Consider the following 15,067-nt stretch of genomic DNA (forward strand, 5'->3'; position numbering starts at 1 on the left):
GCCTTGTCCTCCTTTGCAGTCAGGACTGTCTGGTCACTTTTGGTTATCGCCACAAAGGAGGACAAAGCATGGCAAAAGGGAGGACCCATTTGGCCAGGGCTTCGAAAGCTTGCCACGTGGGCCATGTGGCTATGTTTGCTTGGCACAGTAAAGGTATCCCTCTTTTGGGGTCAAGATGGAGGGCCTTCAAGCTCAAAGGGCAGACCTTCCCAATAGAGAAGCTAAAAGCCTGCTCCAAATGGATCTCCTTGGAACAAATCTGGCCATGCCCTCCAAATGGAGGCTGTGCCCAAAGAAAAGAGTGCCCAAGAAAAACCCTCCTTGCCAGAGAGTGTTCCAAATGGAGGAGGTTTTTGGACAGAAGTCTGGGATGGAGGAGATACCCTGGAATAAAAAAGAGGGGTGCCTGATCCCTGTGCCCTGTGAGGGCATGGGCACCCTTTGGGTGACCCTCTCCCAGCCTCAGAGTGGCCAAGAAAAGGACTAGAGTGGCCCCAATGTCTTTACGCAGAGATGCAGGAAAGGATGCTCTGGATAGATGGAGAGGGAGGCATAGAAGGAGGAGGGCTTTCTCTCTCTCTCTCTCTCTCTTGCCTGGGAGGGACTACAAATCCCATGATGCCTTGTGGGCAGGGAGCAGTGCCTCCTCCAGCAGGGTGAGGCTGGAGAGGCTGCCCTGGGGCTGCCTGGGGGGGTCCAAAGGGGGATCCTTTGGCATCTCCAAGGCGCAAAGCAAAGGCGCAGAGCTGGACCTTGCCTCCTTTCCTGCTTCTTCCTCCTCCTCCTCCTCCTCCTTTTGCCAAGCTGCTGCTGCTGCAAAGGTGCCAGGGCTCCCCTTCCTCCTGGAGGGGTCCATGCAGCCCCAGCCCCCCCAAGGCCTCGCCCCATCGGTGCCCCCAGGATGATGCCAGCCGGTGGCCCCACCTTGGAGAGCCGGTACCCACTGCATGCCCTGGTTTGGCACGACCAGCCCCACCAGTTGGAGAGGATGCTCAGCTCCCAGCAGGTGGGCCAAAGAAGGGGGGCAGGGGCTTTGCTTTGAGGGGGGAACAAAGGGCTGATGCAATGCCAGGAAACCCCCCCCCCTTCCTTGCCTTCTCCTCCTTTGCCTCCCTCTCCACTTTGCAAAGCAAACAGAAGGGTGTTTTTCTTCTCCTTCCTTCCTTTGCATGGCCAGGATTCCCCTGCTTTTGTGGCATCATCTGGGACCCCAAAGGCTGGGTTTGGGGGTTCAATAGGAAGGGCAAGGAACCAGGCTATGATTTGGGGGGGGGGTTAGGGGCCCTGGGAGTGTGGGGAGATCTTGGGAGCCAAAGAGAAGGCAAACAGGGATGGAGGCTTGCCTGAGATTGCAAGCAATCCATATTGAAAAAGCATTGGCAATGTTTTTAAAAAGATTGGCTATTCTATACAATATTTAGGGAGGGGACAAGGAAAGCGGGGAAATCCTTTCCATGTCTAGGGAGCAGAGGGATACCCTTCTCTTTGGTTTGCAAAGAAGGATTTGGGGTATTCATCATTATTTGTGATATTGGCAAATATTTGCAATTATTTACAAGTATTCGCAAGCGTTGGCCATGTTTGAAAAACATGCAATATTTTGCAATGTATGGCGAATTAAAAAGGGGATTCCTCAGACCAAAAGAGGAGTCAGGGCCTGGTTGTTTTCCCCCCTCTAAAGCAGGTGTTGGACTCTCCTCCCAGGAAAGGGTACCCCCAAATTCAGGAGGTTTGGGGATCCTGGTTGTGGTTTACCCTCCAAAGGGAGCACCCAAGAGGACCCCAAGGTGGGAAGGAAGGGGCTTCCAGAGCAACCTGGTTGTGATATTTCGGGAACTGGGAAGAGCAGGGAGGACCTGGTGTGCAAGATTGGCACTGCCGCATGGGGAATCTCCCCTTCCTTGGGTTTGGCATCGACATTGGCAGACAGCTGGTTTGGGCACGGTGGTTTAGACCGCATGAGGATGCCCCTCTGGATAGCAATGGGCCAGGATCTCCTCTATATGAAGAGGTAGATGCCTTTCGGTTGTTGTTGTTGCACTCCTAAAAGAGGACCCTTGAGCATCTGCAGAGTGCATCACCTTTCTTGCAGGAGCATCACTGTGAAACCTGGGTTTTGCTAAGTCAAGTCCAAGACACATGGACTGGGATGTCTCTGAGGCCTGAGGTTTTGTTTGATGGAGTTAAGGGATATCTGAGATTGCGGCTGTCCCAAATCGTCCCAAGATAATTTGCTGCCCGAATAATGTGCAGTGAAATCATGCCACTGTCGGTGCCACTGTCGGTGCCACTGTCGGTGCCAGTTGGGCCTTGATAGGGAAGGAAGTGCGGACGCTTTGGCAGATTTGATGTGGAATAGTTGTCCAGGAAAATGACTGGAGGTTTGGATCTAAGACAGGGTGGGAATCGTGAAATCCTCCCAATGTGGTTGGACTATAACTCCCACCATTCCTCATCCTTGGCAGTGCTGCTGGGAACTGCAGTCCAGCCACGTCTGGAAAGCTGCACCATTGCCATCCCTCCTCTAGTGTTGTTATATCATCGTTCCCTCGATCATGACTATTATTTGTGTTGGCTAAGGCTGATGGGAGCTGCAGTCTGACAACATTTGGAGGGCTGTGAGTAGCCAGAGTCCATACCTGGGAATGCATTTGAGTTTCCCAGTTCGTGGCGGACGCTGCAAGGATTTGCAGTGGTTCTTCTCCGTAACTTAAAAGTAGAACCAATGTAGCCAAGAGAAGTCTAACTCCACATGGTCAAAAGGCATGGAGGGAAAAGTGCTTTTTCCAAACAGCAACATATTTATGAGCCTGTGATTCTAACTCCCAGAATCCCATGGTAGTTGCAGGATTCTGGGACCTGTCATCCAAAAAACACCTCCAAAATTAACTTTTCCAAGCTCTGCCCAGAAGTGTTGAAAACAGGACCTTGGAGAGAGGACCTTGGATCCGACAAGCCATATTTTAATCCCATATATAACATTATGTTTTAAATCTTAAGCCTTTATCTTATAAATCTTAAGCCTTTGTCTTGAGCGTTTGATTGAAAAGCTGCTTAGACATTTTGGCCGTCGAGAAATTAAAGCTAAAACAAGGTTTGCAATGAAGCGGCAAACTCAGTGCTACCCAAAGATGGATCCTCTCTGGTCAGGAGCAATGAGTTTAAAAAGCCAGGGAGCAATGAGTGGATCAGTTTCTGGGAATCCAGCTTTCAAGGCCCCAAATCCAGCCACAGGGGTCAATAGTGTGTTGGAAAGACTGCAAACCCCATCGTCCCCCACGGTGCCAGTGAGGGCCGCAGATGGGCATTGCAGTCCAGCGGAAGCTGGAGGAAAAGGCTGCTTGCTTTTTAAAGGTAAAAGGGCCCCAACTGGTTCCAAAATGTCCAGTATCCTGATTCCGGGAGGAGATGTCTTCGCCGGTGTTTACCTTCCTTTTTCATGTCTATTTTTTGGTCCCTCTTCTGCCACACCCGCCTTTCTTTAAAGGAGAGAAACCTTGGCAAGAAATCTGCCGGCAAACAAGGAAAATCCGGGGGAGAAAACGTTGGGGGTTTTATGATATTTTCTGGGCGGAGGAAGGAGAGAACTCGGAATAATCGAAATTGCAGACGGCACAAAAAAAGGCATCGTTTTGCACGGAAAGGGCACCGTTTTGCTCTCCGTTGCGGTCTCCATTTAGCAATTTTATCTGGTTTATTTTTTCTCCATACTCTCTCTCTATTTCTTTTTCTTTTTCTTTTTCCAAATTAAATACTAAGCCGATCCCACAAATAGTGGCTTTTGGTAGCCGGAGGGCTTCTAAATGTTCAACCTTGGCCTTTATCCATGTACTGTACAAGGATTTCTTTTATTGCTAATTTTAACAGTCGGGGGGTTGTTTTTTTCCGCAGCCTGGGAACATGTTGTGTGTTTTGGATGACAAAAAGGGCATTTTCATTGGAAGGGCCTTGCTTCTAAATTGAATTTTTGTTGTTGTTATTTCTGCTTACGTGTTCTACATTCTTTTTTAATGTTATGGACAATTGGAATACATTTCTTTTTGCCTTAACATGCACTGTATTTGTTTTTCATTTGCATGTTTGCCATCAGTCTTTCCTCTACAGGAAAAGCCAGGTGCAAATATTCGTAGTAGTAGTAATAATAGTAATGATATTAATAATAAGAAGACTATAGGTCCTAGAAATGCCACTGGACATGGGATTTCTGGGTGCACTAGAGTCCAAAAAGTGTACTTTTCCAGACTATTTTTCTGAGATGGGCATAAGACCGGGTAGTAATTATGTAACTTCTCTGATGTGGTTGGACTACAAGTCCCATCAGCCGTACCCGGTGTTGAATGCTGGGAGCTGTGCTCCAACAACAACTACTTTGTGCAAGTAGTTTTCTCTGGCACAGCCATCGCCAAATTGGATATCCCCATATGTTTTGGACTACATTGCCCATGATTCCTGACCATTCTGGCTGGGGCTGATAGGAGCTGAAGTCCAAAGTAGCTGGAGAGGCTGTGAGGCACGTATTGTTTTATTGTATATCCCATCATCCCTTTGTCCCCTTCTAGATGCCCTTTGGGGAGATTAGTATTAGGATGCACCTGATGGGGGATTCTGGGAGTTGTGATCCCCCTCCAAAATGACACTTCTAGCTTCTGCCCGCAGAGTAGCAGCTGGCACCATTGGATTCCCGCAAGCGCCGAGGACAGATCCGTTGTTGGTTATTTTCTTTAATTATAAACCTTTTAATTAAAGCAATTTCGGAGAGCTTCTGCATCAGAGAGAGGCAAGGAGTTGATCTGTCTTTTGGGGTTTTAATGATGACTCCCAGCTTTGTAGTCAAAAAGCGCTTTTCCGTCTCGCCAATTTGCCCTGGAAAGGGCTTTGCCAGGGGACAGATGAGTGGCAAAGGGAACGGCGCTCTGCACATGCTCAGCGTCTCTCTCTCTCACTCACTATGCTAACCCAGGATCCTACTCAAAGACGCAAATAATCAAACCCACAAAAGTCAACGCTGCAAATGTGGAGGGCTGACTGAATACACAGTTTGATGTTTTCTATGGGAATCTCTAGGCCCTCCAGCATGACTCTATGGCCAACGTCCGGCAGAGTCGCACCGGAGGATTGAGAGATTCCTAGAGAGGACATATGGCTCAAATCCACAATGAACCAAATCCACAAAAGCCATAAATGTGGCCGTCCGGCTGCACATGTCTTTGCATCTGGCTGCAGCTCTAGGCTTTGAGAGCTGCTCCTTTGCCTGCAAGAGCCAAGAGGTCTGCTTAGCTCTTATTATTTGCAATTAACGCACAACTCTCGGGAGACAAACCCAGAGTGCGCGAGTGTGTCGTTTTGTAAGACGCAACAGGAGACAAGAGGAAAATGCACACTCCTTGCAGCCATGCTTTCCCCAGGGAAGCCACAAGCAACACCTGCCCTCTGCGTCTCATGGCCACTTCCAAAACTAAAAAGAGACCTTTCTCCGGAGACCCGGATCCCACACCTGTGTGCCTGGCAACTCGGTTGTGTTGTAACGTTGTGCAGTTCATCACATCTCTCATCATAGCCGGAGCAGCCAAGTTCAGAAACAACAGCAACCGAGTTTGATTTGTGTGAACCTGAACCAGTTGCGGTCATTTGCGTCTCTTCCGGGAAAGTCAATGGGTCCTGCTTTCATGCGTCCAAAATGCTCTGCATTACAACAGTGGAACTAAAAGTGGTGTGTTATAATTGTTGAGGGGAAAGTCCATCTTCAGCCATGATTGTGAGAATAACAAGTAGCCCTTACAGCTGTGTGTTTGTGTACCTTTAGGTCATACCTATTGGTTTATGGCAACCCCATTAATTTAGTAGGGTTTTCCTAGGCAAGACATCCTCAGAGGTGGTTTATGCCAGTTCCTTCCTCTGAAATAGAGCTTCCAACACTTATTACACTCATCATATTTGCGGCTTTGCTATTGGTGGATTTGATGATTCACAGATTTGATTAATATGTTCTCTCTAGGAATATCTAGGTCCTCCAGTGCAACAGTATGGTCAACTTTAAACGTTGCACTGAAAGACCTAGAGATTCCTAGAGAGAAGACTCTACTAGGCCTTTGTAGCTCCTCCAGCGCAGTTTTATGGTCAGTGTCTATTGGACATTGACCACAGAGTTGCGCTGGAGGACCTAGAGATTCCTAGAGAGGTGTCCTCTCAGGTTAAAACATGGTGTTTTTGTGATTTGTGGTTTTTCCATTTTCATGGGGGTCTTGTGCCCCTAACCCCAGCGAATATGGAGGGACAGGTGTATTTGTTGGCGGTTTCCTGTTCAGGGGCGAACTAGGAATCCCTGGGATGCTTCTGAGAGGTGCAGTCCTTCCAAAAGGAAACATTCCCCAGCTTTGCCATCTTTTCCCCCCATGGCTATAGAACGGGACTCATGAACTCCTCGACCCTTTGCTCCCGACAGGTGGATATTGAGCTCCTCGATCCAAGGGGGCGCACCCCTTTGCACCTGGCGACCACCTTGGGACACCTGGAGTGCGCCCGCGTCCTTCTACGGCACGGCGCCGATGTGGCCAAAGAAAACCGGAGCGGATGGACAGGTGCGTAACTAATTTTCTTTTCTAATATCAAAACAGTGGGTGTTCAGGAGTGGCTGGACTCCGGCACCCATCATCCCCACCATTGGCTGATTTGACCAGGGACGATGGGAGTTCGGATATGGTAGCATCTGGAGCAGTGCCTTCCAACGTTGCACAGATTCAGACACACAAAGGATATCCAAATGTGGCCCAAAAGGTGTGTGTATTCTATCATCCCCATCACTGGTTGTGCTTGACTGGGGACGATGGGAGTCAGAGTACAGCAGCATCTGGAGCAATACCTTCCAACAATTCACAGATTCAAACCAGGACATGTGTGGCCAAGGGAACATCAATGTTTCGCCAAGAAGGTGTGTGTATTAAAATGAGTGTTTTTTAAGGTGTTTTCTGTTCCAAAATTATGTTTTCAGGTGACTTCCTAACGTTTAGGTGGAACCTCTTCTCCTGTCGTTTGAATCCGCTCTGAGTGCGAGTCTCTGGAGCAGCAGAAAACAAGCTCCATCCTCACTGTGATGTCCTTTCAAATATTACATTCTCCCTTTTATTCTTCTATTCTTTCTCTGTCCCCCGCAGTCCTGCAAGAGGCGGTGAGCACGCGAGATCTGGAGTTGGTCCAACTGGTGCTGCGTTATCGCGACTACCAGCGCGCCATCAAGCGCCTGGCCGGCATCCCGATCTTGCTGGAGAAACTGCGCAAGGTAGTGAGTTCGAAACGTCCCCTTTTTCTGTGACCTGTTTGGTGAGATGGCTTTTTTTAAGATGACAACTAGACCCAGACATGGTCCTCTTTGGGGGGAAAAACATTTAATGGGACTTGGGCATCCACAGATTTGGGAATCCACAGGGGATAGATAACAAGGCTCACTGGAACATAAAGAGAATAGCGTCTAAAGTCAGTCTCTCTTATCCATGCATTCAACCATCCATGGCTTGAAAACATTTTTTAAAAATATACAAACTCCAGGACACAAGCCTTGGTTTTGGCGTTTTATATAAGGGACACCATTTTACTCCGCCACTGTCTGTAATGCATCCATGGATTTGGGAATCCACTGGAGGTTCTGGAACCAAACTTTGTACGCCATGAGTGTCTTTCTCTCTCATTCTCCCCTTTTGACTCCTACCTTCTCTCCTCTTTCCTGCAGGCTCAAGATTTCTATGTGGAGATGAAATGGGAGTTTACAAGTTGGGGTACGTTTTGGCTTGCAAAGGGAGCGACTTGGGCTTCGTTTTGGGGTAGCAATGCAGGGCAATATGTGACTTCTAAATTGGAAAGTGTGGATTGGAATTGTGAAGTTGAAGGCTTTCATGGCTGGCATCCATAGTTTTTTGTGGGTTTTTCGGGCATTGTGGCCATGTTCTAGAAGAGTTTCTTCCTGACGTTTTGCCAGCATCTGTGGCTAGTGTCTTCAGAGAATGCTGGCATGGAAGTGAGTGGGGTATATATATACTGTGTGACTTCCATGCCAGCATTCTCTGAAGGTGCCATTCTGTATGGTGTATTATGGAAAGAAGTCAAGGGGGATGGCACAACGCATTACCACACTGGGTGACGCGAACCCTAGTGATGCCACTGATCCATGCCACATGCTTTCCAAGCCTGTGACTTCACATAGGCACAGAGTACCCGAGCGATCCACCCCACAACATGCCCTCTGTTCTGCTCCTCTCTAACAGTGCCTTTGGTCTCCAAAATCTGCCCTAGCGATACATACAAGGTCTGGAAGTGTGGACAGAACCTGCGGGTGGATACCACCTTGCTGGGGTTCGACCACATGACGTGGCAGCGTGGCAACCGGAGCTTCATCTTTCGGGGTCAAGGTTGGTGGGAGAAAGTTTGTTGTGTTGTTGCTGTGTGTCTTCAAGTGGTTTCCGACTTAGAGTGACTCTAAGGCGAACCTATCCTGGGGCTTCCTTGGCAAGGTTTGTTCAGAGGAGGTTTGCCGTGGGAGATTGTGACATGGCCATGGTCATGGATTGCGAATCTTATCAGTTAGTCTGAATTGGAGAAGGCCCATTGAATCAAATGTTGAACGGTGAGATCCCACTAACTCAATGGGTCGATTTTACTATCACCTTCCAAAGCTGTGCTCAGACGTGGCCATGCATTTCTTTCTCCAGACACCAGCGCGGTGGTGATGGAAATCGACCACGACCGGCGGGTGGTTTACTCCGAAACCCTGGCCCTGGCTGCCCACGACCGGGAAGGTATCCTGGCCGCAGTCCAGCCCACGGAAGAGCAAGTGATGGGGCGCCTCATGGCCCCCGTGGTGACCACGCAACTGGACACGAGGAACATTGCCTTTGAGAGGTGCACATGGGACTTGCATCCTTTCCTGGGAGGCTGAGGGGGAACCTCACAGACATCACGCTACATCCGGCTGCCATTTTGGCTGATTTTTGGCTGCCATTTTGTCCCTCCCACTGGTAGGGGAATTCAATTTTGGGAAGACATGTCCTTCTCTGTGTTGGCACCCCAATCCGCTCCCCTTGGCGGCACCAGCCCTGACATTTTATTTAAACTCCTCTTTCTGTGAAAAGAAAGCTGATCTCATTTTTCGTTCCTTGCTTCCAGGAACAAGACGGGTATTTTGGGCTGGAAGAGCGAGAAGACGGAGGTGGTGAACGGGTACGAGGCCAAGGTGAGGCGGGCACATGTGGACTTGCCAAGGAAGATGGGCTTTTAAACGAAGCTGGCAAGGGTGAATCTTGGCAAATCAGGACCATTTGGAGGGTATAGTAGAAGCCAACCATGTCCTTTCTCCTCATCCCAGGTATATGGGGCTTCCAACGTAGAGCTCATCACGCGAACGCGGACAGAGCATCTTTCCGAACAGCACAAAAGCAAGACCAAAGGTATGTTCTCTTTACATGTGTCTCGCAGAGGTTCAGTGAGTACCATCCCAAGGCTGGCAAGGAAACTAGCACATCAACATTTTGCTAACATGTTATATTCCTATATGCGGAGAGATAGATAGATATTACATATGTAGATGTGTTGGTTCATGCCACACATACATGTGCACACTTCCCAGCCTTGCAGTCTAGGAAAAGCTTATTTATATTCCCTAACCAGTCTGCACTCTTTCTTCCCATGTCCCCACTGGCATCACCTATGCCATTCTCTTCCTTCCAGTTGTCATATAGAAAAGTGCACACTTTTATGTTATTTTATTTGCAGGTGGGAAAACCCCCCTCCAGTCATTCCTGGGCATTGCTGAACAACATGTTGGTCCCAACAATGGGGTGAGTAATGAAAGTGGGCACAATAAAAGTGGGCACAAAACCCCCCAGCCAGCGTGGCTTCTGGGAGCAGCAACATATATCAGCTCTGGAATTAAATACATTCAAACATCACTTCCCTCCCCCCCAACAAAATCCCCTAACCAGTATGACCAGTCTGAAGGGTTATGGGATTTGTGGTCCAAAAAAGCAACGTTCCTTAGCCCTGGAATTAAATAGATCCAAATGCCAAGCAACTCCTGGCATTAGAAATCTCTTGAGCTACTACAAACCGAATCTCCATTTTCTGCTTGCAATCGCACCCCCAAAAATGTCGATTGGACGCAGCTTCTGGCACTTGCCCCTGTCTTCCCTGCAGGCTCTCATTACGCAGACGCTGAGCCGCGCCAACCCGACCGCCATCACGCCGGAAGAATACTTCAACCCAAGCTTCGAACTGGGCAGCAGGGATATGGGGCGGCCCATAGAGCTGACCACCAAGACCCAGAAGTGAGGCTTTGGGAAGCTGTTGGCATGAGGAAACGGAGGGAAGAACGGGGCAATGGTGCCAGTCGCCAGCTGACACAGGTCTCTTATACTCTTTCCCTTCGATCCTGGCAGGTTCAAAGCCAAGTTGTGGCTGTGCGAAGACCATCCGCTCTCGCTGTCCGAACAGGTTGGGCCCATCATCGATTTAATGGCCGTCAGCAATGCCCTCTTTGCCAAACTACGGGATTTCATCACCCTCCGCCTGCCGCCAGGTTTCCCCGTCAAGATTGGTAATAGTCTTTGCGAATTATTACTTGCTTTTCCTCCTTCCCTTCCATGCCAGTCTTGCAAGGTAGGCTAGAAGGAGAGCAGTGACGATGGCTGGTAACTTCTAAGTTGGCTCTGCTCCGGGGCTTAGTATGAACTTTAAGGGCAACCTGGTCAACCTGGCAGGGTTGTTGTTCGGAGGCTATAAGTAAAGGAGGAAGAAAAGAGCCACGGATGTCCCCTTGAGCTCATCAGATTAAAAGGAGGGACAGACTATTTTAACTTTTCAAAATCACTCAGTTGTTTGGTATCTTTTTAGAACCCTTAAACGATTTTAATTGTTTAAATGGCTTAAACATTTAAATGGCTTAAGGTGAATTTTTTTTTATCCCATGCTTCCCAGAGATCTAATGATATTGGGCAAGATGTAAAACATTTAAATCATTAAAATAATTAAACATAATTAACTCACTCACTAACTCGGGCTGCATCCACACTGCAGAAATCATGTGGGTTGACGCCGCTTTAGCGGCCAGAGCTCAGTGTGATGAAATCCTGGGAGTTGAAGTTTGTTGTGGCACCAGACAGAGAAGGCTAAATGTCTCCCAAAACTACAAATCCCAGAAATCCATAGCTTTGAGCCATGATAATTGAAAGCGATGTCAAGCTGCATTGTCGCTGGAGGACAGAGCCAGACCTGCTTTTCTGCCAGGATTTGTCATGTCAGTTTGTTTTGATTTCTTGACGGAAAGTCAAGGCGTTGCAAATAATTTGGGAATGGTGATGCCGACTTAGGGAGCTGAGGATGTTTAGCCTGGAGAAGAGAAGGTTAAGGGGTGACATGCTTGCCATGCTTAAATATTTGAAGGGGTGTCATATTGAGGAGGGAGCAAGCTTCTTTTCTGCTACTCCCGAGATTAGGACACAGGAAAAGAGATTCCAGCTCAACATTAGGAGGAACTTCCTGAGAGTAAGGGCTGTTCAACAGTGGAAGATGCTTCCTTTGAGTCTCCTTCCTTGGAGGTCTTTAAGCAGAGGCTGGATGGCCATCTGTCAATGCAGAGGCTTTGATGGAGAGTTCCTGCATGGCAAAATGGGGTTGGACTGGATCAGGGCCCTTTTTGGGGTCTCTTCCAACTTTAGGATTCTATGATTCTATGAAAGTCCCACTGTGGGGCCTGGTCCCATCTCTCTCTGTCTTCTCTGCCCTCCCTGCAAGAAATCCCCATCTTCCACATCCTCAATGCCCGCATCACCTTTGGGAACCTCAACGGCTGCGACGAGGCGGTGGTCTCAGTCCGGGGGACTGGAAGTCCTGGGAGCGATGCCCCTTCGCCCGCCAGCGATCGCTCCAGCATCAGCAGCTCCAGCTCTGTGGGTATGTAAAGGGGAGATGGGGTGGATTTTAGAGGAGCACAAATTGGGGGTGCAGGAATGAACCACAGTAGCGGGGAGTAAGGTAACTCTGCCACTGGATATTTATGCTATACTAAGAGGAGGTTGTGCTACGAGAGGTTGCACCATGCTACACGAGTCAGCGCAGTGTAGTGGTTTGAGCACTGGACTGTGACTCTGGAGAGCAGGGTTCAACTCCCTCCTTGACCATGAGGGGTGACTCTGGGCAAGTCACACTCTCTCAGCCTCAGGGGAAGGCAATGACAAACCTCCTCTGAACAAATCTTGGGAAGAAAAGACCATGATGGGTTTGCCTTAGGGTCACCATAAGTCAGAAACAACTTGAAGCCATACAGCAACAACATAAAGGGGGTAAGATCTTGGCCCAGGTGAGCCTGTCACGCTCGCTCACCTTCAGACATGCCTGCCTTCTAAGGTTGTTGTTGCAAGGCTCAAAGAAGAGAAGGGGAGAAGGACAACCGCTATAGAGGGAATCAGGATAGCCATCAGGGATGGGTGCTAATGTTTGTTCCATGGGTTCTCTCGCAGGTTCGTGCCGGTGCTATGAGATGGACCCCTCGCTCTTTGAGCCACCCCGCGGGTACAGTGTGGTGGGCAGCCACCCAGAGCCACTACGAGAAGATGATGATGACCTCCTGCAGTTCGCCATCCAACAGAGCTTGCTGGAAGCTGGGACCGAGTATGACCAGGTGGGAACCCAGCATGACCAGGTGGGACAGAAGGAGGTGTTCTCCCTTCAAGCTCTTTTGCCCTGTGGTTTGAATCCGAGGGAGCTTCTGGGGGTCAGGCATTCGGTCAGCAGAGCGTTGGCAGTCAAATAATCTCCCGTTCAATCCCTGGTGTCTCTGGATCTGTCTTTCTCAAAACCTTGGAGACCTGGAGCTGGTGGTCCAAGAACTGAGATGATCCTTGGAAATCGTTTTGCAAGAACAGGGAGGGTTTTGTGGGTCGTTGCCCAAAGGCCAGGAGGTTTCTCATTCTGAAACCGAGAGGAATTTTTGTGAGCTCCCCTTCTGAATCTGGGAGGATTGGAGGAATCCTTATTCAGAAATTAGGATGATTCTGGCAGTTTGCTTTCTGGATCTGGAGTCCAAAAATGGAGGAATCTTGTTCTTTGGGGTTTCTTTAAAGAAAGGATCAGTGTCCATTGCTGGGGATGGATGACACATGCATAGTTTCCTTGACTTCAGACTCGTTTTTATGTTGGACAACCGCTGTCAGAATCTTCCCAGTTTTGGGAAGATGGCCAGCTGGGGGAATCTGGGAATTATCATCCAATCAATGCCAGTTTCCCAAGGTCTCCCATATTTCCAAACTAAACTTTCTTCTTATTTCAGGTAACCATTTGGGAGGCCTTGACTAATAGCAAACCGGGCACGATCCCCATGCCTCCGGAGGGGCGCCGAGTCGACAGGTGAGTTGCACAGGACACTGGGAAGTGCAGTTGTTTTAACCAGTTGTTCTTTCTGGAACCCAAGCTCTGTATTTCACTTTCCTTTTCTCTATAGTCAATGACGGCACTTAGGTAGGGATGGGAAACTTTGGCCGATGCGCTTGGGCCGACATCTGCAATTACGGAAATGGGGAATGGCTTCTCCGCTGCTCACCTCAACATTTGTTTGCTTCGTCCCTCCTCCCAGGACCCCCCAGCACACACCGCTGCCGCGGCCGGCGACTCCCCAGCGGCCGTCTCCTTCTGTGGACAGAGGGCCACCGAGTCACGCGCTGCCCAGTTACGCCGAGCAACTGCGCCTGGCGATGGAGCTGTCGGCGAAAGAGCAAGAGGAGTCGGAGCGGCGTTCGCGGCAGGAAGAGGAGGACTTGGCCCGGATCTTGCGCCTCTCGCTCACCGAACAGTAGCTCAACCCTGCCCTGACTTGCGTGGGATTTCGGGGAGGGGGGCACTCATGCACAATGCCCTGGTGTCCTTTGGGAAGGGGCGCGAAAGGTGACGGACTGTGCCCCCCGATCCCCCTCCCTGGTGCCACATGAATTCACACTTGCCAGGGAGGATATGGACTTGGACGGGTGACCATTTGGGAAAAGGATGGAGGGTGGTAAGACGCCATTTGGGGAGGGCAGAATTTATTCCACCCCCCAATTCTGAGCCATTTGAACTCTCCTTCCCCAGGAGGCAGGTAAGTCTTCATTGACCTGAGGTTTGCACATTTGGGGTGGGCTTCCTTCCCTCTTCCAATGCCCCTCCACGGTGGAAACACTTTTGGGGCCAAGGCATCACATCTCACCCTCCTTTACTCCTGCCCCATTTCCCTTCAGACCTTTTGCAGTTTCCTTTGGTCCCTTCTCATAGAAGTAGGATAGACCCAGAAGGCAGGGGCGAATTCTGGATTGATTTCACATCTCTTGCAGGCAGAACCAGGAGGCAGTAGTTTATTCTTGATGAAAGAACAAAAGGATATTTTGGAAACGAGTTACTTTTTTGGACTACAGCTCCCAGAACTACCCTGTTGGCCACACTGGCCAAAGGGTTCAACATTTTGGGGTTAGAACAGACAAAAAGTTGCCAAGCTCTTTTTAAGCAACAACTGTCTCTTGGGTCTAATTTGATGCAGAGTCAGTCAGACAAACCAAGGAGCTGGGCATTAATTCTGGATTAACCTGACATGGGATGCGTAGGGAGCAATCTTGCGCCAGTGGTATTTGCCTGGTTTGTACCCTCCTCCCATCATAGACAAACCATATTCCCCTGCCGCACTAAGTGCACTTAAACCCCCTCCAAAAAGGCCGTAGGTCTCCGCCTGCCACTTAACACTCACTAGTTTGGCCTTGTTTCCATAATACCTTTTGCCTGATGTGTAATGTGGCCTCCAAAGCCCCCAAGTCTGGGACCGTTTTTCCACCTTAACCTATGTGCCATTTCAGAGGTGGGCCTGTTAGGCCACCACGCAACCTGAAGAAAGCGATTGCTCCTTCTGCGGTGTGCCATCAGGTGTGCACTAGAAGCGGGGAGTCTGCCCAAACCCATGCCCACGTTGCCCACCCAAACCCACCTCCCTTAACACGACGGCCGCTCTTCTTGTGTTCTTGCTCCTGGTCCCACTCTTCCTTACGAAATAGCCCTCTCTGCCACAGTG

At 49.4% G+C, this 15,067-nt stretch overlaps 1 protein-coding gene across 1 annotated transcript; it reads left to right on the forward strand.

Annotated features, from left to right (window-relative positions):
- The first annotated feature begins 735 nt into the window (after nucleotides 1-735).
- LOC149301398 (ankyrin repeat domain-containing protein 13B-like) lies at nucleotides 736-14,270 on the forward strand. The gene is made up of 15 exons (XM_089483899.1): nucleotides 736-1,006; nucleotides 6,443-6,578; nucleotides 7,152-7,276; nucleotides 7,724-7,769; nucleotides 8,256-8,399; nucleotides 8,700-8,889; nucleotides 9,154-9,220; nucleotides 9,353-9,434; nucleotides 9,760-9,824; nucleotides 10,180-10,310; nucleotides 10,422-10,579; nucleotides 11,776-11,934; nucleotides 12,501-12,661; nucleotides 13,310-13,386; nucleotides 13,613-14,270. The coding sequence occupies exons 1-15, from the start codon at nucleotides 902-904 to the stop codon at nucleotides 13,830-13,832; spliced, it is 1,866 nt and encodes a 621-aa protein (XP_089340025.1). The 5' UTR covers nucleotides 736-901; the 3' UTR covers nucleotides 13,833-14,270.
- Nucleotides 14,271-15,067: the final 797 nt, after the last annotated feature.

The sequence above is a fragment of the Sceloporus occidentalis genome, unplaced genomic scaffold (genome assembly GCF_023333645.1).
Source record: "Sceloporus occidentalis isolate IW3139 unplaced genomic scaffold, rSceOcc1.0.p SCAF_21, whole genome shotgun sequence".
NCBI lineage: Eukaryota > Metazoa > Chordata > Lepidosauria > Squamata > Phrynosomatidae > Sceloporus > Sceloporus occidentalis.